We start from the raw sequence: 25,662 nt of genomic DNA on the forward strand, positions 1-25,662 counted from the left end.
AATGCAGCCACAGGTTGTGCCAACCAGTATTAGAAACTGAGATATGAAAGCCAGGAGCTAAATGGCACCTTAATCCTAGGTTATGGGCACAACAACAAAATGTCTAGACACACTTTTTTATAACAAGAATATAAAGCTGAAAATGAATGAACTGCAGCCAAAATATTATGTTCATTTTTCACATAGGCTAGTCCTTCCCCTGCCCGACCCCTAATATTCTTATAGGGATTCTCTTCTCCAGTCTTCAGAGCAGCTGGAAGTGGGGAGGCAGGAAAAGGTCCTCCTATCCTTCCACTCTGCAGTTTTGATCTGAAATCTTAGGCGTGGTACTGCGCCCAGAGCGCAGAAACTGCTCAAGCTAATGAAATTCTCTGTTGCAAAATGTGCCTAGAACAATGGTTTTGAACACTCGTGCCAACACTGAAATGCTTAACTCATGAAGGATCTGTGCCAGACTGCAATTCTAACTCCACTTACCTGGGAATAAAGGTAAAGGGACCCCTGACCATTAGGTCCAGTTGTGACCGACTCTGGGGTTGCGGCGCTCATCTCGCTTTACTGGCCAAGGGAGCCGGCGTACAGCGTACATGTGGCCAGCATGACGAAGTCGCTTCTGGCGAACCAGAGCAGTGCATGGAAAGGCCGTTTACCTTCCCGCTGGAGCGGTACCTATTTATCTACTTGCACTTTGACAAGCCTTCGAACTGCTAGGTTGGCAGGAGTTGGAACCGAACAACAGGAGCTCACCCCGTTGCAGGGATTCGTACCTGGGAATAAGCCCCATTAAATTCAGCTGGACTTATTTCTGAGTGGACGTGGTTAGGATTGTGGCCTACGTCGCTGAAATGCTGAGCCAATCCTGGCCATTGTAATTCACAAGTAACTTATAACAGCTTCATGTACTATGGTATGTGCTATTTGAGTAGTGTTACAAATGACGAACAAAAAGCAGTATTCCTAAGAACTGATAAATATTGTAAGTCAATTTACCAAACAGGTTCAAATGAAAATTTGCTTTTCCTAGGCATTGTACGTTGTTGCTAGGAATTATGTGCAATTGATTAGCCAATGTTCACTAGAAATGTAAGGCAAGTAACAAAATTAAGAAATATTCTCTATTATTTGGGATAACATTAAATATTACTTTAAGAAGAAAATAGCAATTTATTTGTAATGACAACTGAACCAGATCCACACGCATAAATTGTAGTGCCTTTGTAATCTACAAACCATCTTAGCAGAATTATTCAACTGTACAATATAGTTAATTTTAATATTATTTTTACAACATGTCAAACTTGAGTGGCACTTAGATACACACAGAATATTATTTTTGACATTTTAAATTAAATAACAAACTGGGTGAAAGGTATTTTATGAAATGCCTAGGCAATGTTTGGAACGATAGATATTTAGTACTTGGTTTGGTTTTTGGAGTGGTAAAGATATCCTAGGTATTTTTAGATGACCTGTATGAAAATTTTGCCTGTAACGAACACTTTTCCAGGCAAAAGCAGGAACCTTAATGTGTAATCTAGTCCTAAGAGAAGTGCAAAATACTTCTTTTAACCCTTCTACCCCGCCCAGTAATTTAGATTTATTGATAATAGACGTGGATTTCCGACCCAATCTATTATTCCCATTGTTGCAATAAATTAGTGCCAACATCTCTTCTCTTGCTATACTGCTGGATAATGCTTTGAGCCAGCCTAGAATTGACAGATTGATCTTTCGGAAACATAGGTCAGAATTTTGGTGGTCTGAAGTGGAAGCCTTTCACACCACCTATAGATTGGTACCAGAGATTCAATCTGGGCGGTGATATTTTTCTAGAAAAGGGGGTTCCAGAACTCACCTTCTCCAAGTGTCAGTCCAAAGGTTGCCACCTTTCATTGTTGCCCTCGGCGCTTGCCTAAACAGGCCTCATCTTCCAAGCAGAAATCCCTTCTAAACATCTCTGAGCCAAGAATGTGGCATAGATCAGCTGAAACTCATGCAACCTCTTGATGCGGTTAAGTTGTTCATAAATTCTATTGGACAGAAGCCAGGTACAGCATCAGAAACATGAGTAAGCTACATCCTGGGAAGTAATTTGACCTGTGCCTTTGGAGGGGAAAAAATGTCTGGAGGATGCAAGCTGTCTGTAGCAGATCTAATTGTTAGATCCTGTTTGTCAGCTGACTAGCAGAATGTGGGACTCTCCTTTTTTAAAATTCTCCAAAGCTGTGCTGCCTCTGCCTAAGTCAGGCTTCCTCAACCTCAACCCTCCAGATGTTTTTGGCCTACAACTCCCATGATCCCTAGCTAGCAGGGCCAGTGGTCAGGGATGCTGGGAATTGTAGTCTCAAAACATCTGGAGGGCCGAGGTTGAGGAAGCCTGGCCTAAGTCTTTGAGAAAGGTTAGACTTATTATTTGAAAATCCATGAAACTGCTTGGGAAACATCATGTTTCTATGTAGCACACCTTCACAAGGTTTCTAAAGTAGGTTCCAAGAAATTTGAAAGGGACCCTCATCTCCTAGGGCTCACCTGATTGCTTACCGTATTTTTCACACCATAGGGCGCACCAGACCATAGGGCGCACCTAGTTTTTAGACGGGGAAATCAATAAAAAAAAAATCTCCCCCCCCAGCCCCAAAGAGCAGTGTACAGGCTGCACACAACCTCTCCGTGCCGGAGGGGTTGTGCTCGGCTATGGCACAAGCCAAGGCAGCGAGCGGGATGGATCGCGCTGGCTGCTTTGGCTTCCTCTTTAGCCCCGTGCAATCTCTCCCTGCTGGGAGAGGCTGTGTGGAGCTAAAGAAGCCATAGCCCCATGCAGCCTCTCCCTGCCGGAGGGAGGGCACAAGCCTGCATTCACTCCATAGGACGCACACCTTTCCCCTCAGTTTTTGGAGGGGAAAAACTGCGTCCAATGGAGCGAAAAGTACGATACATACTATCTACTTAGTCAACCTTGATCAGCACGTTTGGAAATCTTTGGAGGCAGTGAGATGAAGGTGGGGCCTTAGGCAAGCCCTGCTGCCTAGTGGCCAGGTAGTTGCTGAACTCTTTTCCATCCTTCCAGAGGAAAGGAATAAAAATTTCAGCAGTTTTTCTCCCTAAACATTTTCTGAAGATCCCATAACCTATGACCTTGATAAAATAAACTTGACGTTACTCATGAAAAAGTGGAGTCAAAACTTTATAGGTAACAGCTAAATCTAGCATCTCATTTTTCATCTTTGTTAGGTGAAAAATGCATTTCCATTCATGCTAATTTGACATGAAGTATAATATTAGTTCAGTTGATGTTTTCAAGTTAGCATGTATAAGCTCTGAGCAAAAATATTTGTCTAGATCTCTCCAACTAAGGTTCGTGTATTTGCTAATTTTGAAAAAGTATGTGTGCGGCTCCAGTTGCAAAGTGAGCTGTCAGAATGATTCATGAGAGCCCTCAAGATGTACATTCTGAATATTTGATATAATGTCAGATAATCAGACAAAACAGAAAACAAGGCAAAGCTGACAAACATTAAATTGTGGTCTCTCATGCAAAGCAAGGTCTTCAATCAATATACCAGCTTTCACCACCAAGCTCTAAAATACTTTCTTCAAAGTACAGTACAATACATCTTGAAAACTGAAGATATTTTTTCTTAACAATCATTGTCTTTCCCACTTCGCACCCTTAAACCTCCAGCTTTCTGCTTAGCAGTAAGGAATTGCAATTACCCATGTATTTTCCACTCTGCAGATGCAACTGCACACCAGGCTATATAGGAGATCACTGTGATGTTGACTATGACGACTGCCAAGACAACAAGTGTAAAAATGGAGCGCAGTGTACTGATGCAGTGAATGGTTATACATGCATATGCCCTGAAGGGTACAGGTAAGGGCAATTCAGAAGAGCATGACAAAACATCTGCTATCACTTCTAAACAATAACTTGTTGGACATAATTGTGTCTTTGTTTGCATATAGTGGACTCTTCTGTGAGTTTTCACCACCAATGGTCTTGCCTCGCACCAGCCCATGTGATAATTATGAGTGTCAAAATGGAGCCCAGTGCATCATCAAAGCCAATGAGCCAAACTGTCAATGTCTGTCAGGTTACCAGGGTGATAAATGCGAAAAGCTGGTCAGCATAAATTTTGTAAATAAAGAATCCTACCTGCAGATTCCTTCAACAAAGATTCACCCCCAGACCAATATCACTCTTCAGGTAAGGAAAGGTGCTATTAAATCCACCGATCATAAAATTCATAGCATGGCTGGTGGTGGTGGTAATTATGGAACCCATCCCATGTTTCTGACAACATTTAGGAAAGGGGTGGGGAAACTGTGGCTTTCTAGATGTTAGTAGACTGTAACTCCCATCATACCTGACAATGGGCTATGACGGCTGGGGCTAATTGGAGCTGGAACCCAAAAGCATGTGCCAGGACATGAATTACTCACCCCTCATTTAAGAAAGGTAAAGATAAAGGACCCCTGACAGTTAAGTCCAGTCATGAATGACTCTGTGGTTGCGGCGCTCATCTCGCTTTACTGGCCGAGGGAGCCGACGTTTGTCTGCAGACAGTTTTTTTGGGCCATGTGGCCAGCATGACTAAGCCGCTTCTGGCGAAACCAGAGCAGCGCATGGAAGCGTCATTTACCTTCCCACCGGAGCGGTACCTATTTATCTACTTGCACTTTTTTGCATGCTTTTGAACTGCTAGGTTGGCAGGAGTTGGGACCGAGCAACAGGAGCTCACCCCGTCGCGGGGATTTGAACCGCTGACCTTCCGATCAGCAAGCCCTAGGCTCAGTGGTTTAGACCACAGCGCCACCCGCGTTCCTATTTAAGGCATGTGCTTTACATCATTTGCCACAATGCTGCCTTACCATTGTGGGTTAATGAATCCAAGCCACTGCCTCTTCACTGCGTAAGAATGACGGTGATGGGTGGGGGAAGGAACATTTTTGGGAAAGTAGAGACCAGGGCGAGGGGTCTAACCTTTTCCCCATTGATTGTTTCCTCCTTGCAGCTACCTCTTTCCAAGCTGCTTTTGCCCAGTTGTGTTTGCCACATCAAGTTCAGTTAACCTCCTAGTTTGGGGAGGTTTAGGAGAAAAGCAGCGAGATGCGAGGAAGAGCTGTGCTTTTTTAAATGCCATGATTGAATATACCATGAGTCTGTCTCATGACGCCAGTGTGGCGTAGTGGTTAAGAGCGGTGGACTCGTAATCTGGGGAACCGGGTTCGCTTCCCTGCTCCTCCACATGCAGCTGCTGGGTGACCTTGGGCTAGTCACACTTCTCTGAAGTCTCTCAGCCCCACTCACCTCACAGAGTGTTTGTTGTGGGGGAGGAAGGGAAAGGAGAATGTTAGCCGCTTTGAGACTCCTTCGGGTAGTAATAAAGCGGGACATCAAATCCAAACTCTTTTTCTTCTTCTCAATGTGATACATAAAATGCCTCCAAGCAGAACAGCACTAATGGCTCTGGCTCTCAAATGCTACAGAAAACTGCCATTTTTAATAATAATTGATTACATTAGTGAAAATAAATGTTTGATTTTGTTACCTGGGCAACCCAATATTTTTTTAAAAAATAACACCTTTTTTCATTTGAAGTAAATATATATTTTTTGAAATGTCTTTCTTTCCCGGTGTTCTAATGAAAACTTTGGTTTGCCACAAGATTGCCACAGATGAGGATAGTGGAATCTTACTGTATAAAGGTGACAGAGACCATATAGCTGTGGAACTGTACCGTGGACGAGTGAGGGTCAGTTATGATACAGGATCATACCCAGCCTCTGCCATTTACAGGTTGGTCTATAAATAATAATTCATTTTTATATATATAGTCTCCATATCTTTCTATTCTTTGCAGTGCCTGGATTTCCACCCACACAATAGCTACTGGCACTAGGGCTGGGCGATACCTGGTTTTCAACATCACAGTATATCACCAGCTAAACATCATGATATACCAATATATCACAATGTCTGAAATAAGGATGGAACTATTTAGAGGTGAACAGGGTAACATCTCGGCAACCGCTGCTACTTAGGGGTTTACAACTGCTAAATGATGATATTATCAAATCACCTCATGGTCACTTCCATCAGCAGGCAAGCCAAAATGTATCTCAGTAGGACTTTTGGCTTTGGGCTTGGCTACCAAATGGTGGTCATTCAGAACAATCCAGGGTACAGTGATGAGTCATAATGAATAGAAATAATCTGGGAGAATATTGAACAAAAATTAAAATTTGATGCATACCATTCTATCATAGAATCATAGAACTGTATAGTTGGAAGCCCCCTGCAATTCAGGAAATTCAGCTAAAGCATCCATGGCAGGTGGCCATCCAACTTGATGGCCAATGTGAAATTTAACTCAGAGACAGCGTGCTTTTAAAGATTTCTGGAGAATATATTAATGTTCTATGCAGTTTTAAGGACAAATTTAAAATTTATGAAAGCATTAGGTTTATTTTTTTTAAAAAAAAAAAAGTTTTTGCATATGATTAACAATGTAATCTATTTTCAACTAATTTAAGCAATTTACTAGTGTCAAGTTGCATCTGCTTCCCTACTCAGGGCCAAGTGCAATTCTACATATGCGTAAGCCCCACAGAGCTCAACTAAAACCTGCTTCTAGTCTCTGTTTTTCAGGGAGGGAAAGAACATAAGTGGTGGGGCAAAAGATACTGGTTGAAGAAGAATTCTCTGTGTTGACTTCCGTGGCTCTTGTCATTCCTTTCTCACATACACACAACACCTGATAATAGTAAAGAACCCAGTGCAATATCTGCTCCTCTTGCTGGGGATGAGGGTTGGGTGGAGGACAGGGTATGGCAGGGGCTAAAGCTAGTTGTGATTCGAGGACCCGACCCCCGCTTGGGAATAAAGACACGTGGACACAGTATATTAGGTTAATGGGCTAGAAAAAGGCCACAACTTTATTGATTACAGCATGTGAGTGTTACGATATAGAAGCAATGCGGCCGCGAGCTGGTAGCTTGAAAGCAAAACATAATGGGAATGTTGGGACTGTTCCATGGGAAACAGAGGGACAGTCTATTCACAGTGCGAAGCACCGGAATTAGCTCAGAGTGTAATATGAGCTGTACAGGAAGTACAGGAGGAGTTTGTTCTCTCAGCTGTTGGAGTTTGAAGAGAGCAGTCGTGTTTTCTGTAACGCTGCAAAGACAGAAATAAAGGCATGTAAATACGTTTCTGTCTATCTCTTTCCCCTGCCCGTGGGGGGGGGGCAGGAAAGAGGGGGGGTGTTCTTCTCATGCCAAGAAGGATCGCCTATCGCGACCTAGCCTGTATCCTGCCGGGGAATGCAGACAGGGAGGTCAACCGGAGATCAAGCCGGGTGCCTGGAGAGTGGCCAGTTTCTCCTGATAAAGGCTTGATTCCCAACAGTGAGAAGGTATTGGTTTAGGCATTGGACCACAGAAAATTTGACTCCACCCACTCGGAGAGGGGCGAGTCTGATGAGGGTTATCCACCAGTAGGGGGAGCCTGTTGATGCAAATACAACTATAAGCTCTCCCCTGATGTCACCGAGGGTCGTGCCATGCCCCCCCCCCACCACACAGGCATCGGACAGGATCCACGACCGCCGGATTCCTTTAACGGAATACCCATAAGTGAAGGGGTAGGCGATGGCCACACCTTGCCCCCCGAAACACCAACAACGCATTTGAGCGGCTAAACCACACCCCTGCAGTGTCACCCGATTGGGTGCCCAACTGGGAGGCGTGGCGCGCCAGCGATGATGACAGGGCGGGGGGCAGGACGCCCCCTGCATGACGCGAGAATTGGCTCCTGCTCACAATCCCTCCCCTCCGGAAGGAGGAGAGGCTTTGCAGCAAAAGGTTATGGAGGCATACATACTCAGTCTGCATCCAGGGACTAAAGCTAGTTTTCTACCACCACCAATGCCTGTCGAATAATTCCTCTCAAATGGAAAACTGGAATTAAAAGACTAAAGCCGTTCAGTACAGTTGTTTTGCAATAATATTAAAGGACCCAGATGTCAGTCGATTGCTAAGAAATTTTTATGTAGTCCAAAGAAAAATTATCCCTGTAAAATTCTGCATTTTCTATATAATAAAAGCTGGCTTTTAATATTCCTTGAAAGGATTTTGAAATATTCTGTTCCTTTTTACCATGCTTTTCTTATAGTACCATAATTTGTGTAACCAATATGTTCTTTTTCCACATGCATACATTTAATCATGTTGAATAAAAACAGGATTACTGTGGACAAAAGTACTGACATTAAACATTAAAGCACAAAAGGGAATAAAGATATACTTAAGTGTATTTTTCCCCCTTGTTTAAAAACTTAGAAGAGATTGAAACTAGATCCTTGTATTTGAGGAACTGGAAAGACTCGGGGATTATTGCTCTTGGATTTATATTTTAGTTTCTGCTTTTGCCAGCTATTTTCTGGGAAGCAACGTGCAACCAAAGCTCTGCATTATTTCCATCTTGATGCATTCCAGCTTCTTTAATCCATCACAGCCATCTATAGTCTTTTTCTCATCCTAGTCAACTTTGAAAGTCAAATGTGATGCTCCTCAAGCCTTATTATCTGTCTTCCATAGAAGAACTAGGATCCATAGTCAGAGGTTCCCATGTGAGCAATGGAACTCCTTTAGTCCTCCTACCGTCCCCATGCTGTTGCGCGTCAAGGTCTCCCAGGCCACCCCAATAACTCACACTTCACACATCATTTTTTGTTTAAGGTTTTTGGCATGAATGTGGCCACAACTTTATTTAAATACACACACGTGAGTGGTTGCTTAGGTATTGGTTACGACTATCTGTCCTTGCCCAGGGACAGAACTGACTTCCGGATTCCAGCAGAAGCCAGTCAGGGAGAACCATATTGGGGGGAAATGAAGCTGGACATCAGTCCCTCATCTCTCACCCTCATGCCCCCTGGGGCTTGCACGGCCCAAGTCCGATGCCAGGGACAAGGATGAAAGGGATGGCAAGCCCCTGGATTCCTTTAATGGAATTCCCTTTCAGCACCACCATTGGAGGGGTAGGCACTTACCCCTCCACCAACCAATTTGAACCAATGCCTAACCGCCAACCTTACAAGTTGTGACGATTTGCTACGCAGTAGGCAAAAACCAAATGGCAACAGCCAATCAGCAAAATGGACAAAATTCCTACCAGGCCCCTGCCCCAAGGCAGACGACCCCATGACAGGCATAGCAAGATCAGAGGACAACACACACACCCCCTTTTCAGGGAGGGTGGGCGGGTGATCCGGTGCACGCAGCCCGAGAGAAGGCCCCAGGCTGCGAACCCTGTATTTAAGACCTCTGACCCCTCCCACACTTTAGCAACATAACATTCTCCCCAGCAACACTCCTTGCTCAATCACGACATGTGGCCAATTTGCCCAACAACAGTGGGATGGCCTTTTTTGGCCAACACGTGCGCTCTGTTATGGAGAACACGCTCTCTCAAAATAATTCAAAGTACTGCACTGGGAAGCAGCCTTCGATGCAACACTGAAGTCTGCAGTTGGAGACAGATGCAGTTGGAGACAGATGCTGGGCAAAACCCCTCTGTGTGCATCGATGTGCTTGACTTTGTGTGCAGGTTTGTTTTGGATCCCACTCAAATGTTTTAGAGCTTTCAAAAGATTTTAAGGTGCTTACAGCACTGAGTTATGATAGTCTCTCCAGTCCCTTCCATGAATTGGGTATTTATGCACACAAGCACTGTGACATGGAATGGTTCTGTCTATGGAGGAGAGCAGCAGCCCCTGCATGGTGTTGCCAGATGTGACAATTTGGTTCAGAGGAGCAGCAGGGGGGAGATGCAAGAGCAGGGGTCAGCAATCTTTTTCAGCCATGGGCTAGTCCACCATCCCTCAGAGCATGTAGTGGGCTGGACTATATTTTTTTGGGGGGGGGGAATAATGAACAAATTCCTATGCCCCACAAATAACCCAGAGATGCATTTTAAATAAAAGGACATATTCTACTCATGTAAAAACACGCTAATTCCTGGACGATCCGCGGGCCAGATGTGCTGTGATGTGCAGGAAGGGCTTGTAGTTATGATGAAAACACACACACACACACCCTGCCACTTTTGTTTTTGTCCATGGAGGGAAGGTTCCATTGGTTGCAATAGCTCAAAGGTGAAGGCGCAAACACACTTGTTTACAAACACCTGGTCTTTTCTCAAAATGCCTGGAGCTCTGCCCTTTATTTCTTGTCTCTACAGTGGTGCCCCGCAAGACGAATGCCTCGCAAGATGGAAAACTCGCTAGACGAAAGAGTTTTCCGTTTTGGAGGTGCTTCGCAAAACGAATTTCCTATGGGCTTGCTTTGCAAGACGACAATGTCTTGCGAGTTCCTGCTGGGTTTTTTCCCTCCCCCCCCTTTTTCTAAGATGCTAAGCCGCTTATCAGCTGATCCAATCAGCAGATAAGCCGCTAAAAGCCGCTAATAGCACTAATCCGCTAATCCGTTAATGGGCTTGCTTCGCAAGACGAAAAAACCGCTAGACGAAGAGAATCACAGAACGGATTCTTTTCGTCTTGCGAGGCACCACTGTACTCAGATTCTCGTCCTCTCTTGTGATAATTGGGAGGGACAGGGCATGGTCTGCTAGGGGAATTCTGAAGATTTATATTGGCCAAGTGACGACCGAGTATCAGCTAGGCCTGTATTTAAATGTAGTCTTTAAGAATTTCAGGCCTGCATACAAGAAGCTGCCATGCTCTGAATGTGGTGGAAGAAAGGTGTAAAGCAAAACTTATTGGTTTCTGGGTTGCCCTATAATATGTCTGTTTTTGAAGTAACATGGCGTTGGCATATTCCTTTAAACGATAAAAAGGTCAAGGGTTACGGCTGCAAACAGTCTGTTTTTTGTGACTCTAATTGCCTGTTGACTTTCTCGTCTGTATGTTCAAGTCAGCCAGGAAAGTGCAATTCTCTGGGATGCCACAGCTCATGATACCTGAACATTTAGAGAATCTTGCCTAGAATCTACAACTGTTCTCTGCAAAAACTGTAGCACACAACTGAAGACAGCCAACAGCTCGAAGTTGTTTGAGTTCACTACGTTATGCATAACCAGGAAAATGGTCTTGGTCTATTCCTTGTAATTTTCTGAATACTGAATGTCTGGCTATTCATCTATACTGTGCTAAGGAAGAACATTCAATGTCTCGGATATTTAAAATATCCTTTATTCTTCTTCCAGTGTTGAGACAATCAATGATGGAAACTTCCATATAGTTGAGTTACTGGCCATGGATCAGATTCTGTCTTTGTCTGTTGATGGAGGAAGTCCCAAAATCATCAGCAACTTATCTAAACAATCCACTTTGAATTTTGACTCCCCGCTCTATGTAGGAGGTAAGGAAACAGTGTGTACAGTGTTTCTATTGTGAGTATAAATAGCATATATAGTCTGGGGAAATGCAAATTACCGTATTTTTCGCACTATAGGACGCACTTTTTCCCCTCCAAAAATGAAGGGGAAATGTGTGTGCGTCCTATGGTGCGAATGCAGGCTTTTGCTGAAGCCTGGAGAGCGAGAGGGGTCCGTGCGCACCGACCCCTCTCACTCTCCAGGCTTCAGGAAGCTATCCCAAGTCTTGCAAGCCCGGCGGGATGTCCCGCGGGCTCGCAAGGCTTGCGGGCAGCAGCCTGCACCCAAAAGCTGGGGACAGCGGGGAGGTGCAGAGCCGCCACCCCGCTATTCCCCGACCTGATCTGGAGGCTGGCGGGGGGAGAAGCAAGCCTGCTTCTCCCCCCCCCCAGCCCCACAAGCTCGGGGGATAGGGGGATGGCGAAGCGCCGCCATCCCGCTATTCCCCGACCTGATCTGGAGGCTGGGGGTGGGAGAAGCAAGCCTGCTTCTCCCCCCCCCACCATCCCCACAACCTCCAGATCAGGTCGGGGAATAGCGGGATGGCAGCGCTCCGCCATCCCGCTATTCCAGGACCTGATCTGGAGGCTGGGGGTGGGAGAAGCAAGCCTGCTTCTCCCCCCCACCATCCCCACAACCTCTAGATCAGGTCGGGGAATCGCGGGATGGCAGCGCTCTGCCATCCCGCTATTCCACGACCTGATCTGGAGGCTGGGGGTGGGAGAAGCAAGCCTGCTTCTCCCCCCCACCATCCCCACAACCTCCAGATCAGGTCGGGGAATCGCGGGATGGCAGCGCTCTGCCATCCCGCTATTCCACAACCTGATCTGGAGGCTGGGGGTGGGAGAAGCAAGCCTGCTTCTCCCCCCCCCCACCAGCCCCACAACCTCCAGATCAGGTCGGGGAATCGCGGGATGGCAGCGCTCTGCCATCCCGCTATTCCACGACCTGATCTGGAGGCTGGGGGTGGGAGAAGCAAGCCTGCTTCTCCCCCCCACCATCCCCACAACCTCCAGATCAGGGATGATCTGGAGGTTGTGGGGATGGTGGGGGGGAGAAGCAGGCTTGCTTCTCCCACCCCCAGCCTCCAGATCAGGTCGTGGAATAGCGGGATGGCGGCGCTTCGCCATCCCGCTATTCCCCGACCTGATCTGCAGGTTGTGGGGATGGTGGGGGGGGGAAGCAGGCTTGCTTCTCCCACCCCCAGCCTCCAGATCAGGTCGTGGAATAGCGGGATGGCAGAGCGCTGCCATCCCGCGATTCCCCGACCTGATCTGGAGGTTGTGGGGATGGTGGGGGGGGGAGAGAAGCAGGCTTGCTTCTCCCACCCCCAGCCTCCAGATCAGGTCGTGGAATAGCGGGATGGCAGAGCGCTGCCATCCCGCGATTCCCCGACCTGATCTGGAGGTTGTGGGGATGGTGGGGGGGAGAAGCAGGCTTGCTTCTCCCACCCCCAGCCTCCAGATCAGGTCGCGGAATAGCGCGCCATTCCCGCTGTCCCCCGACTTGGTTTGGAGGCTGGCGGAAGGCTTCCTCCTCCCCCAGCCCCGCAAGCTCCCAGAGCGATGCCAAAGCTGCGCGCAGCTTCGGCATGGCTCTGAGTCCCGTTCTGGGGGAGGGGGAAGCTCGGGCTTCCCCGCCCCAGCCCCGCGCCTGGCGGGGGGGGATAATTTTTTTCCCCTTTATTTCCCCCCCCCCCCAAATCTAGGTGCGTCCTATGGACCGGTGCGTCCAATAGTCCGAAAAATACGGTATATATATTAGTTAATACTGTACACCAACTGAAGCAATATTTATGACAATTTCTGGTTTTACAGGTGTGCATTTTCTAAGCCAGCCTCATTACAGAAATGTTAGCTGTGCCCTGGGACAAATCAGACCCTTCTGAATCAAACAGTGGCTGTGTATACATTACTGACTTAAAACACAGTGAAGTCATTTGCCCTGATGTTTCAAATCACATTTGCATGTCACTGTACACATCAGTGCAATTGGTTGTTTTTCCACCCAGCTGACTTTCCACACCAGTGTGCAAAGAGTATGTCCTGCAATTCTCAAATCGTATTGGTTCTGGTTTTGTGGTGAATGCGTCATAATGTAGTATTTCTCAAGAACCTACAGGATAAATGTGGATTGTAGCTAACACCACGTGTATACAGCTTCAAAAACCAAATGTAGGTGTGCATAGGATGCAGTGTAAACAGGAATGTGTACATAGCCTGTGAGTCTGGCTGCATTCAGATCCACATGGCACTACCTTCGGGTGAAATGTTATCCCATCTACATTGCAGGCATTTAACTGCAGTATGTATTTGACACTAGGACATCTAAGTCTGCCTCCACATTATTCATTCAGTCAACATAGCTCTGTAGAGATGTGGTGACTGAAAATGTTGTTTTGTAACGGTGAGGAAATTATCTGGATATCTCAATGTACCCATAGCTAATCACAGTTAGGTTTTTAAATAGCAGTGGTGATCTTCAAGTAATTATGAAAATTCATTTCATAGGTAACAAGTTGATGGCTTATTTGTTTTCCAGGCATGCCTATGAAGAACAATGTTGCTGCCCTGCGCCAGTCTCCAGGTCAAAATGGCACCAGTTTTCATGGCTGCATCCGTAATCTATACATCAATAGTGAACTGCAGGACTTTAGGAATGTCCCACTGCAAGTTGGAATTTTGCCAGGCTGCGAACCTTGTCATAAGAAAATGTGTGTCCATGGGACCTGCCATGTGACTAGCCAGTCAGGCTTTGCTTGTGAATGTGATGGAGGATGGACTGGCCTACTCTGTGATCAGCAAGCCAATGATCCTTGCTTAGGAAATAAGTAAGTCCTTGTTCAAGTCCCTTTCTAATATTTTACATGTATTTTACATGTATTTACAGTGGAGTAGGGTAGGCTTTAAAAAGTAGTAGCACACTTGAAGGCTCCATTTCTGGGGTGGGGTGTGGGTGGGTGCGCAGAATATAATTGCCCACCTTTTGGACTACATCTTACCTAGTTTGCTGATTAGCAAATTAATACACTAATCAAAAGTTGTTGAATGCCATCGTTCAACAACCAGCAGGCTGCTACTGGATCACATGCCATCTTTAGACCACCTTTCTGTATTCTTCCCTTGCAAATTTAGTTTCCTCATTATTTCTAGACAACATTACAAGAGGAGATTGTAGCTTAAAAAATGAATAAAATGTCATCATTCCATTCTCTTGAGTTTTTAACACCTCTCTAAAATCTTATTTTGATGATTGAAAAAGGACCATTGGTTTGTAATTGCTTTTTTTTTTAACTATGACTATGAACAGCTCTCAAGCATTGCTCCTGATGCAAATAGCAGCTTCAAGGGATAAATTTTCATCCGTATCACAGCAGGGGAGGAAAGAGCTAGTTGCTCCTCCCCATCCTCCATGATCTTAATGATTACCAGCCCCACCCCAAAGCAGTGCGCTCTGCATTTTTCAGAACATCCACATTAAATGTGAAGGTGCATTTAACATCCCATCCAGTTTGTCTCAGGGATTTTATACAGGTGTACATTGTTTTGCGACTGGGATCCGTTCCGGAGCCCCAGCTGCTAGGCAAAAAGGACGCAGGGCAAAGCACCGCATCTGCGCACACATGCAGAACGGTTTGCGCTTCTGCACATGCGCAATTGGCAAACCCAGAAGTAAATCGTTCCGGTACTTCCGGGTTTGCCGCGGACATTCGCCGGAATGGACGCTAGACAAGGCGGACTTTTATGGAGGTATTACTGCATCATGCAAGCATTCAGGTAGCAATTCACTCATCAGTGCTAAAGAAAAGAAAAACGACTTCGTTTATGTCTACCTTCTGATTGCTAAGTTTTATCTTAAATCTCAATGCCATGTTCTCTTTGGTCAAAGTCCAAAAGGGCTTTCTCAATTGCTGAATTCCATGGGGATGGGGTGAAAAGAGCCCAACAGGCAGGGCTGGCTCAAGACATTCTGGCACCCGAGGCAGACCACAAAACGCCTCCCTCCCACCAGGGAAGAAGGGCTGAGTGAAGTTCTACATTGGGATCAAGGGTGGGAGTGGACCAGCAATGTCTCCCATTCACCAAGAGGCTGCTATAGAGGTGGTTGGGTGGCACTGACAAGGTGGAGGCAGATCCAGCCTTCAAGGAGCGTACCACTGTGGAAGCAGCGGGCAATTCATTCCTTGGAGGGCGGATTTGCTGCCCCTGTGGATCAGGCTGCCTGAGGTGGTTGCCTCACCTTGCCTTATGGGTGGGCCAGCCCTGATTACAGGTAAGCCATGTCTTCTTCTTCTTCTTCCTCTTGTTGATCATTAATAGCTCGTATCAACCTCAGTCATTTTAAGCCAGATTATGCATTCCTTGCCCACACAGTCTCTAACACTTAAAGGGGGGGGGGGAGGGCAGGGATCTTGAGGAATGCAGAATTTGGCACCTGTGACACCTTGCTCAGGTCTTCCATAACACATCTACAGTGGCAATATTCCAGTACTAACAAAACAAACGGGCTACCTTCTTCCGTATCGTTGCACTAACCTTGCGTACCAATTAGCGCAGGCCAAACGGCTTCGCTCCATGTCGTACTGACATGTAGCGCGTTCTAAAAAGGAAGGGGAAGTAAAAACCCTATAAGCCATTTCCTTTTTGAGCACAGTCCAAAGTTTTTTGTTTTGTTTTACAGTTAATGTCGCTTAGCCTTGGATTGGAATGAATACAGTAATTTATTTTTATTCTCTTGGGCTTGTCTCCCCCTGTAGATGTGTGCATGGTAGCTGCTTGCCAATCAATGCGTTTTCATACAGTTGTAAATGCCTGCAGGGACGTGCCGGTGTCCTCTGTGATGAGGATGAAGAACTGCCTAACCCCTGCCAGTCCATCCGATGTAAACACGGTAAATGCAGGCTTTCAGGCCATGGGAAACCGTATTGCGAGTGCAGCAGCGGATACACTGGGGACAGCTGCGATAAAGGTAGATAACCAGTTTGTCACTGTTTCACAGAAGAGGGAAAATATTCGTTTTATTGTCGAAACATAATAAAGATGGAGAAAAACAAACAAACCCCAGTCTTGCACACATGGCAGTACATTTTTCTTTGGGCTTCTTTTTTTATTATTTCTTCCCCCCTTTATCCCACCCTAAGCTCTACTGAGCTTCTCTCAGTGAAAAAGGAATATTTTTTTTAATATAATAATGAAGAGGATTTTTTTTTAATATTAAAAATGATCTTTGAATTTAATATTAGCACTTGGAAGATTTTCCCCCCATCAAGTATTTTGCTGTGAAAACTTTTTTCTTTGTTCAGAAGCGACTTTTTACTATATTTGAACTGCCACCTTTTACCTGCTATATCTTTCTGTATTTATTGTTTCTCTGCCTTCTGCAACTGCGAAGCCAAATCCAATGATTCTGCTCCTAGTTTTATCACAAACTCTACTTTTGACCTCTCATCTTCAACTGATTTATCACAGCGAATTATACAGGTGAGATGGATAAAAACAGGATATTTTCCCCTCCACTGTCATCTTGTTCTTTTCTTTCCTTGTCTATCAAGGCTCTTTCACTTTTCTCTCTCTCCACCCTCCCCCCAACTTTTTTTCTTCAGCTGACATATATTTATTTTGTACTTTGCATCAATGTGACTAGAATAGAATATGGGGTTTGGGTTTTTAACCCAGATGTCTCCTATTTAAACTGTTTTTATGTCCCAGTAATTTATGAAGTTAGTGGAATGTAGCTTCTATTAAATAACAGATTGAATAATATTTAACTCAAGGTCTAATAAATGAAATTGCATGCTGTCTCAAGTACTTCCCAACAGTAAAAGAAACCAGCTGGTCGTGCTGTTAGGAATAGATGATGTGTATTTTTGTAATAAAGGAAAAAGAATTAAATTTCCAATTTTCTTGTCATTGTAATAGCAGCGTATTTATGGGTTTAGGAATAAATCACCACTAAAGAATAAGCGAATCTGGGGGGAAAAGCGCAATCTGCTTTTTTAATCCTGTGTACCAGAACCTTTATTTTTCCAAGATAAAAGTAATGTAAACAAGAGTCTATATTTAGACGCATTTCATCTTCTTAGTAAATGCCAACGATTGATATCATTGCATGGTGTGTCATCTGGGGGCTGCTCTTTTTCACGTTGCAGAAATCTCTTGTCGAGGGGAACGAGTCAGAGATTACTTCCAAAAGCAGCAAGGTTATGCCGCGTGCCAGACGACCAAGAAGGTATCGAGACTAGAATGCAGAGGAGGCTGTTCGAATGGGCAGTGCTGCGGACCATTGAGGAGCAAGAGGCGGAAATATTCTTTTGAATGCACTGACGGGTCTTCATTTGTGGATGAGGTCGAGAAGGTTGTGAAGTGCAGCTGTACAGCGTGCCCCTCCTAAACATGCCCTTTTTCGCTCCACTTTTGTCTTTTTTTTTAAATGTTGTATACTTATTGACCGTGTCTTGGGACTAATTAATGCTTCATAGTGGAAATATTTGAAATATATTGTAAAATACAGAACAGACTTATTTTTATTATGAGAATAAAGACTTTTTTCTTCAACTGCAACAAAACAAAAATTAAGTGCTTGAACTGAGACTTCTTGTACCCAATAAAAATACCTGGTAACATTTCAACAGTGATGGGAAAACTTAACAACTTTTAACATCAGCCCTTCTTTGTAACATTCTGAAGATAAACAGGCACTTTGCTCAAGTGACTTTCAACCCTACAATCTTATTGATGAAAAACCAACCCCAGAGTCTGAGGCTTTGCTTTCTTTTTTTACTTCCTTAACTAGTTTTTCGTTGTCGTCGTTTTTGGTTTTACTCTCTCGACAAGATCATATCAAACTCTTCCAGAGCGTGCAATGAAAAAGCACAAGGCGAACAGAAATCCTTTTGCGCAGATTTATGTTACGCGTTTTGTACGGCATAAAATAATCAAGTCGGGAAAATGAAACATCTTGCTTCCTTAACAGAAGAGAATTCACCATAACCCTAAAATCTCCTGGTATATTCTTTTATGTCGGCATGTTAGCAAAAGAAGAAATTGAATGAGTGTTTATCTACCCTCTTCCAGTATTAATTTTTTTTTTTTTTTGTAATATAAATGTTAAGGGGAGGATAAAAAATAGATTATTGTTGGGAAAATTAGGTATAATATGGAGTTTTGTTTTTATGAGTTCTGAGCGACTCTATACAGTATTCGGTTTATTGAGAAATATTTATTGTATCAAAGTACACTGTACTTAACATTTAGGCCACCCCTTTTACTGTTTTTTTTCAATGCTTTAATATATATTAATTTATATTTGTCCTGATATTTTTGTACTTCCTGTTGCTGTTGGGGTTTTGTTTTGTTTTTTTTTAAAAAAGAAGACTTAATCAGGATAGTTGCAATAGGACTAACATGGCATGTTCTCATGGGGTAAATAGATTTGGTCTGGGTTTTTTTTCTCTCCTTGGCAACCTATCATCTGCCTGGTGTCACTGAAAGAACTGGATGCCAGAAGCAACAACAGGTTGTAGTTTTCACGATAGCAGGGGCATCTCTCAAGTCCTTGTAACGAGTGAGGGGTGAAAGAGTCTTTACAGTAGATGGCAAATGTATGGAACTGAGCATTTCCCTGATATACATTGCTTTGCAGAAAATGAAATGATGTGTAGAAACTTGACACTAGAAAAGTAGACCTTTACAAACTAATATTCCCTTGGAGTATCCTTCCCTTTAAAATTAAAAAAAGAGGCTGTATTACCAAGAACTGTGACTTTTCCCAAATATTAAAACTACTTTACTTGTCCTAATGTTTCCCTTTGTTAACATTTTTTGCTGCTAAATCACAATATAGAATTGGTAATAATTTTTCATAGTTGGTTGTGTTCTTTTTTCCAGTAAATCTCGGGGTACCCCGTAATGGGGGTGTTTTTTCAATTTTTTAAAAAGAAAAAGTTAGATGTACATGTGTAATACGGTGTTTCTTTGTCTTATTTGGACTGATATCAGTACCTTTACTGATGTTTGTAAATTAAACAGATATTTACTTCAGTGCTAGCTTTTGCTTGTATTCTTCTAAGAAGTTTAACTTCCTCAGCGGCCTATAATTAAACTCCAGTAGCATAACAAGGGTCAGATTAAAAAGCTGTCCCAATAAAAAATAAAATAACCCAGGGAATATATTCCTGTCAAGCTAAAGGAGGAACCTGTAGCTTCAGAACTATTTTACAGTTGTAGCTTCAGAACTATTGTAGCTTCAGAACTATTTTACAGTTTTATCTCCACAGTCAAATAGTTGATTCTCGGGATCATGCATACAGTGGTACCTCGGGTTAAGAACTTAATTTGTTCTGTAGGTCCGTTCTTAACCTGAAACTGTTCTTAACCTGAAGCACCACTTTAGCTAATGGGGTCTCCTGCTGCCTCCACACCGCCGGAGCACGATTTCTATTCTCATCCTGAAGCAAAGTTCTTAACCCAAGGTACAATTTCTGGATTAGCGGAGTCTGTAACCTGAAGCGTCTGTAACCCGAAGTACCACTCTACTTTTCTAAATATTAATCTAAATTTCTCCTGAGAAAGAACTGCATACACCACGCATTGTAATTCCTTATTTGACTAGTTCTATACACATGTTCGGGACGTGGGTGGCGCTGTGGTCTAAACCACAGAGCCTAGGGCTTGCCAGTCAGAAGGTTGGCGTTTCGAATCCCCGCGATGGGGTGAGCTCCTGCTGCTTGCTCCCTGCTCCTGCCAACCTACCAGTTCAAAAGCACATCAAAGTTCAAGTAGATAAATAGGTACCGCTCCGGTGGGAAGGTAAACAGCATTTCCGTACGCTGCTCTGGTTCGCCAGAAGTGGCTTTGTCATGTTGGCCACATGACCCGGAAAAACTGTCTGCGGACAAACGCCAGCTCCCTCGGCCAGTAAAGCAAGATGAGCACTGCAACCCCAGAGTCATCCATGACTGGACTTAACGGTCGGGGGTTCCTTTACCTTTACCTGTACACATGTTGATTGATCACCTGTGCATCTTTCATCTCCATTCATTGACCCAGTTTTCATTCGCCTTTCAGCCTTTGTTGTCTCTTCTTTTCATTGTTGGGATCACACCTGCTCCAAAGTGGAAATACTGTAGTTATTTTTCTAGTCCCTACCCCGCCCTGCTTCGCTGGCCCCGTGTCCTACTTTCCTATGTCCTTCTGTCTGCCCTACCTCTCTGGTATTGGGGCAGCTCATCCTCAACAACCGCCGCCATGAGTATAAAAACACCCATCTCTCCTTAGCAAGAAACTATCACTGAAGTGGGGGATCATGAAATCATGTTATGGTTTCATATGAACAAAGTGTGTCTAAGAAATACCAACTGAAGAACAATTCATGAATGCAAACAAAGCAGATTTTACCATTTACAGCAGCTCCCCACCAAGTTGCTGGGCAAAACACACAGGTGCCATACTTGCAACACAGGCTAAATACAGTACAAAGGAGGCAGGTGGTTTTCATCAGGAAAGCTACTAAAAGTGGTTCTGGGGCTAATTCCTGCTCAGTTGCTAAGCCTGTCTCATGTGGACCATTTCAGCTCTTCCTGGCATGTGCTTTAAAACATGTGTGTTGGAGACATTTGAGGAGAGAGAGACTGTATATGGGGGTTGATAAACTATGGTGGTCCTCAGTGCCAAGATGAGTGAGCTGGAATGCTTGGGGGGGGGGGGTTATCACAAGGAAACATAGATGTAGTGGTCAGAATGGAACCCTGGCAGACTGGAGAGAAACAATGGGATATGGTCCGGGCCGGATTTAGGTTTGATGAGGCCCTAAGCTACTGAAGGTAATGGGGCCCTTTGTATGTCCAGCTGTCCTTTGTCAACAACAAATTTCCGCTGTTTTCTGTGTTGAATATATGTCATATGGTAATTTACGGACCTAATAGGTATCTAAAGCCATTTCCACATGTTGCCATGCTACCAGTCCATGCAGAATGTAGGCACCCTATATATAGAAATGAACAAACCAGTGTTATTTTAGGGAGCAGGCTAGCATTACTTACATCATAGGAGCCTACACAACACCAAACACTGTTGCTGTATGTAGGTTTTATTTTATTTGTTTTTTATCTTCTATTTTGGAAATGCACATCCAGATTTTTTCCTTTAAATTTTTTTGCCCCCCCCCCCAAGAGAGTGGGGCCCTAAGCTATAGCTTGTTTAGCTTATACAGTGGTACCTCGGGTTACATATGCTTCAGGTTACATATGCTTCAGGTTACAAACTCTGCTAACCCAGAAATAGTACCTCGGGTTAAGAACTTTGCTTCAGGATGAGAACAGAAATCGTGCTCTGGCGGCGCGGCAGCAGCAGGAGGCCCCATTAGCTAAAGTGGTGCTTCAGGTTAAGAACAGTTTCAGGTTAAGTACGGACCTCCGGAACGAATTAAGTACTTAACCCGAGGTACCACTGTACGTAAATCCGGCACTGGATATGGTTGTCTACAGGAAAGGGTGTACTGTAAGTATTGTCACTCTGTACATCAAAGAGAACAATCGATAAATTCCAAAAGGGGCAGACTCTTGTGTAAGATCGCTGTGAATGTCAGTTCCAGACCTCAAAGAATAATTTAGTACTGGGGATGCAGTACCACCCCCAAGTGATCTTAAGGTGGAAAATGAAATTAAGCAGAGGGTGAAATGGCATAGTAATGGGTGACTTCTTGCCCTCACACAGACTGGGTAAATGTGCGTTCCGCTGACAACAAAGAGGTAGCATTTCTAGATGTCCTTAATGATGGTACAACACCACCCTTCCTAGGAGCCATCAGAGGGGAGATGACCATGGTCTTAATCCTAAATGATGCCCGTAAACTCATGTAAGATGTACCGTATTTTTCGCCCTATAGGACGCACCGGCCCATAGGATGCACCTAGCTTTTTGGGGGGGAAATCAAGGGAAATTTTTTTATTCCCCCCCCCCAGGTTTGCGCAGCCATCCCCAAGCTAGAAGAGGGAGACGGAGCGCTCCGTCTCCCTCTTCTGCCTTCAGAGACAGCTTGCCCCGCTGTCCCCTGAGTTTGTGGGGCTGGCGGGGGGAGAAGCAAGCTTGCTTCTCCCCCCCCCCCGCAGCCTCCAGATCAGGTTGGGGAATAGCGGGGTGGCGGTGCTCCGCCTCCCCACTACCCCCGAGCTTGTGGGGCTAGACCAGGTCGGGGAATAGCGGGGTGGCGGTGCTCCGCCTCCCCGCTATCCCCCGAGCTTGTGGGGCTAGACCAGGTCGGGGAATAGCGGGGTGGCGGTGCTCCACCACCCCACTATCCCCTGAGCTTGTGGGGCTGGCAGGGGGGAGAAGCAAGCTTGCTTCTCCCCCCCCCCGCCAGCCTCCAGATCAGGTCGGGGAATAGCGGGGTGGCGGCGCTCCGCCTCCCCGCTATCCCGCGAGCTTGTGGGGCTGGCGGGGTGGAGAAGCAAGCTTGCTTCTCTCCCCCCCCCCCCCGCCAGCCTCCAGATCAGGTCGGGGAATAGCGGGGTGGCGGTGCTGCGCCTCCCAGCTGTCCCCCGAGCTTTTGGGCTGCAGGCACCGACCCCTCTCGCTCTCCAGGCTTCAGCGAAAGCCTGCATTTGCCCCATAGGACACACACACATTTCCCCTTCATTTTTGGAGGGGGAAAATTGCGTCCTATAGGGCGAAAAATACGGTAAGTATTGTTGAACTGATTAGGAACAGTAACCACAGTGCTATCAGATTTAACATATCATTGCCAAAAAAAGAGAAATGAAAACTTCAAAAGAGAAAACTTCTAAAGAAAGAGTCAAATTTCTCCATAATACTTTGGGATAAATCAATAATAGCTCAGCTAGAATGTATACTGCAGATTGGGAAAGGTACCGCGAGCGTCAAGAGAACTGTTTGCAACTGAAACATTTGAGGTTTCAGGGATCATAGTTTCCAAATTTTGATGGTAGTTATTAATTAGATTATTTGCATTCAGCCTCTGCAGTATCTTGTAGCTGTTAGGTAAAATTATACTGATATTTGTGATTTGGCCCGATTTAATTACTTATTTACAACATTGGCATAATAGCACATTATGTGTGCTGAATATGATAATGAATTTGGGCAAAGCCTGCCTACTGGAATGTCAAGATCATTCAGCTTTAATTCATAATTTGGAGAAATTATAGTGAATATTGGTTAAAATGAATGTTGCCATGGAGTCTGGAGAGGAAGGGTGTTCCTTAAGTAGTCTCCACACAAAATGGAGAAGTCCATTCTGGGCTTCACCAGAAACCAATGCCATGTGTTGATCATATTGGCAAGATCGTATTCTTCAGTTTAGCCAATTCTACAGCAAGCATAGAGCTTTTTTCTCACAAAAGAGTGAACAAGCTTTGGAGCAAGGAAGCACAATAACAAAGCTTGATGGAAGACATGAGAGGGGGTAGACTGGAATATCAGGTAACTTGGAAGCGGGGGGTGAGGGGTGGAGAAAGGACGATGCAAACATGTTTGGATCTCTTTGATTCCGTTCACTAAACGTGTCCAGAGGAGGGCAACCAAAATGGTCAAAGGCCTGGAAACGATGCCTTATGAGGAACGGCTAAGGGAGCTGGGCATGTTTAGCCTGGAGAAGAGGAGGTTAAGGGGTGATATGATATCCATGTTCAAATATATAAAAGGATGTCACATAGAGGAGGGAGAAAGGTTGTTTTCTGCTGCTCCAGAGAAGCGGACACGGAGCAATGGATCCAAACTACAAGAAAGAAGATTCCACCTAAACATTAGGAAGAACTTCCTCACAGTAAGAGCTGTTCGACAGTGGAATTTGCTGCCAAGGAGTGTGGTGGAGTCTCCTACTTTGGAGGTCTTTAAGCAGAGCCTTGACAACTATATGTCAGGAGTGCTCTGATGGTGTTTCCTGCTTGGCAGGGGGTTGGACTCGATGGCCCTTGTGGTCTCTTCCAACTCTATGATTCTATGATTCTATGATTCTAAAGGCGTTTCAACCAAAGAAGCTGAGCTGAATGTAAGAATTCACACTTGACCTTTCTCTGGCAGTTGCAGTAGAGCTTGATTTTCATAAAGGGCTCTTAAAAGATCCCATGCCAGCATCCTTCCTATCTCCCGCGCTCCATCATGTATTTATTCTTATTCATTAATAAGGATGTGACAGTGCTTGAACCTGCCTATCTTATCAAGAGAAGTCTACTGGAACATATTCACATGAGCCATCCCTCTCTCTTATAGAAACATTTATGCAAGGGGTTGTTTTTCCAACTGCTTTAAAAATCCTTGAAGTAGCAATAACTAAACACATTGGCTGCTAATCAAAGGCCTCGACTGCTTGGTTAACATGAACAGAAGTCAAAATAAATTAAAACAGTTCTTTAAAAAGATAGTTTAAAAGACTCTTCTTTAAAAACCTAAAAACTCCCTGAAAAGAATCAAGTCTTCAAAAAGGTTATATGATCTAAGAAAGTCGTTAAAAGAATCCTTCCAAAAGAATTTAAAAATTATAATGTAGCACCTTACGAGACCAACTGAGTAGTTTTAGGTATAAGCTTTCATGTGCATGCACACTTCTTCAGATACACTGAAACAGAAGTCATCAGACCCTTATATATAATGAGAGGGGTGGGGAGGGAATGGTACATGAATAGAATGTTACCTTTTCTTGAACTAGTACATACTACATTTACTAAAGTTTCCACTGCTTCCATCAGAGCCACATTCATGCAATGTCAACCACATTAAACTGCCAGCCATTTTTGTTGATTAAGAACCTAGGTTTTTTTAAAATTTGTGTTAGTCAATTAAGTTAGATTTGCAAATTACCTAAGCCTTAATATAGAAATATTAAGTTAAAGGAAATAACTTACACTTTTAAATAAACAATATCACTTCTTTTTTTGAAACTTTGAATTGTTGCTTTCATAAATTTTACATGCTATACAGTGGTACCTCGGGTTACAGACGCTTCAGGTTACAGACTCCGCTAACCCAGAAATAGTACCTCGGGTTAAGAACTTTGCTTCAGGATGAGAACAGAAATCGCGTGGCGGCAGCAGGAGGCCCCATTAGCTAAAGTGGTACCTCAGGTTAAGAACAGATTCAGGTTAAGAACGGACCTCCAGAACGAATTAAGTTCTTAACCCGAGGTACCACTGTATAACCTTGGAACATGTAACAGAAGATAGAAAACAATTTTATTTTCATTCCATTCTGTAACCATATAAAACCAAAATGACCTAAAGATTCATGATCTAAAGGTGTACCTTTATT

General features: G+C 44.4%; 1 protein-coding gene and 1 long non-coding RNA gene across 7 annotated transcripts in view; both read left to right on the forward strand.

Moving 5' to 3' along the window:
- SLIT2 (slit guidance ligand 2) overlaps nucleotides 1–19,440 on the forward strand; it is a 239,955-nt gene extending 220,515 nt beyond the window's left edge. For 2 of the 6 annotated variants that reach the window (XM_081207585.1, XM_081207586.1), the window contains 8 exons: nucleotides 3,737–3,874; nucleotides 3,967–4,207; nucleotides 5,670–5,800; nucleotides 11,231–11,385; nucleotides 13,943–14,231; nucleotides 16,158–16,369; nucleotides 16,793–16,881; nucleotides 17,550–17,784. In XM_081207585.1, the coding sequence (XP_081063711.1) occupies nucleotides 3,737–3,874; nucleotides 3,967–4,207; nucleotides 5,670–5,800; nucleotides 11,231–11,385; nucleotides 13,943–14,231; nucleotides 16,158–16,369; nucleotides 16,793–16,881; nucleotides 17,550–17,642 (1,348 nt within the window). In that variant the 3' untranslated portion in view covers nucleotides 17,643–17,784. Of the gene's footprint in view, nucleotides 1–3,736; nucleotides 3,875–3,966; nucleotides 4,208–5,669; nucleotides 5,801–11,230; nucleotides 11,386–13,942; nucleotides 14,232–16,157; nucleotides 16,370–16,792; nucleotides 16,882–17,549 lie in introns of all 6 variants that reach the window. The other 4 variants (XM_081207582.1, XM_081207583.1, XM_081207584.1 and 1 more) reach the window with 3 other exon arrangements.
- A 2,415-nt stretch (nucleotides 19,441–21,855) lies between these two features.
- LOC308594698 lies at nucleotides 21,856–25,118 on the forward strand. The gene is made up of 3 exons (XR_014011573.1): nucleotides 21,856–22,267; nucleotides 23,083–23,918; nucleotides 24,378–25,118. It is a non-coding gene; the product is annotated as an uncharacterized lncRNA (long non-coding RNA).
- Nucleotides 25,119–25,662: the final 544 nt, after the last annotated feature.

The sequence above is a fragment of the Podarcis bocagei genome (genome assembly GCF_964188305.1).
Source record: "Podarcis bocagei genome assembly, chromosome: 9".
NCBI lineage: Eukaryota > Metazoa > Chordata > Lepidosauria > Squamata > Lacertidae > Podarcis > Podarcis bocagei.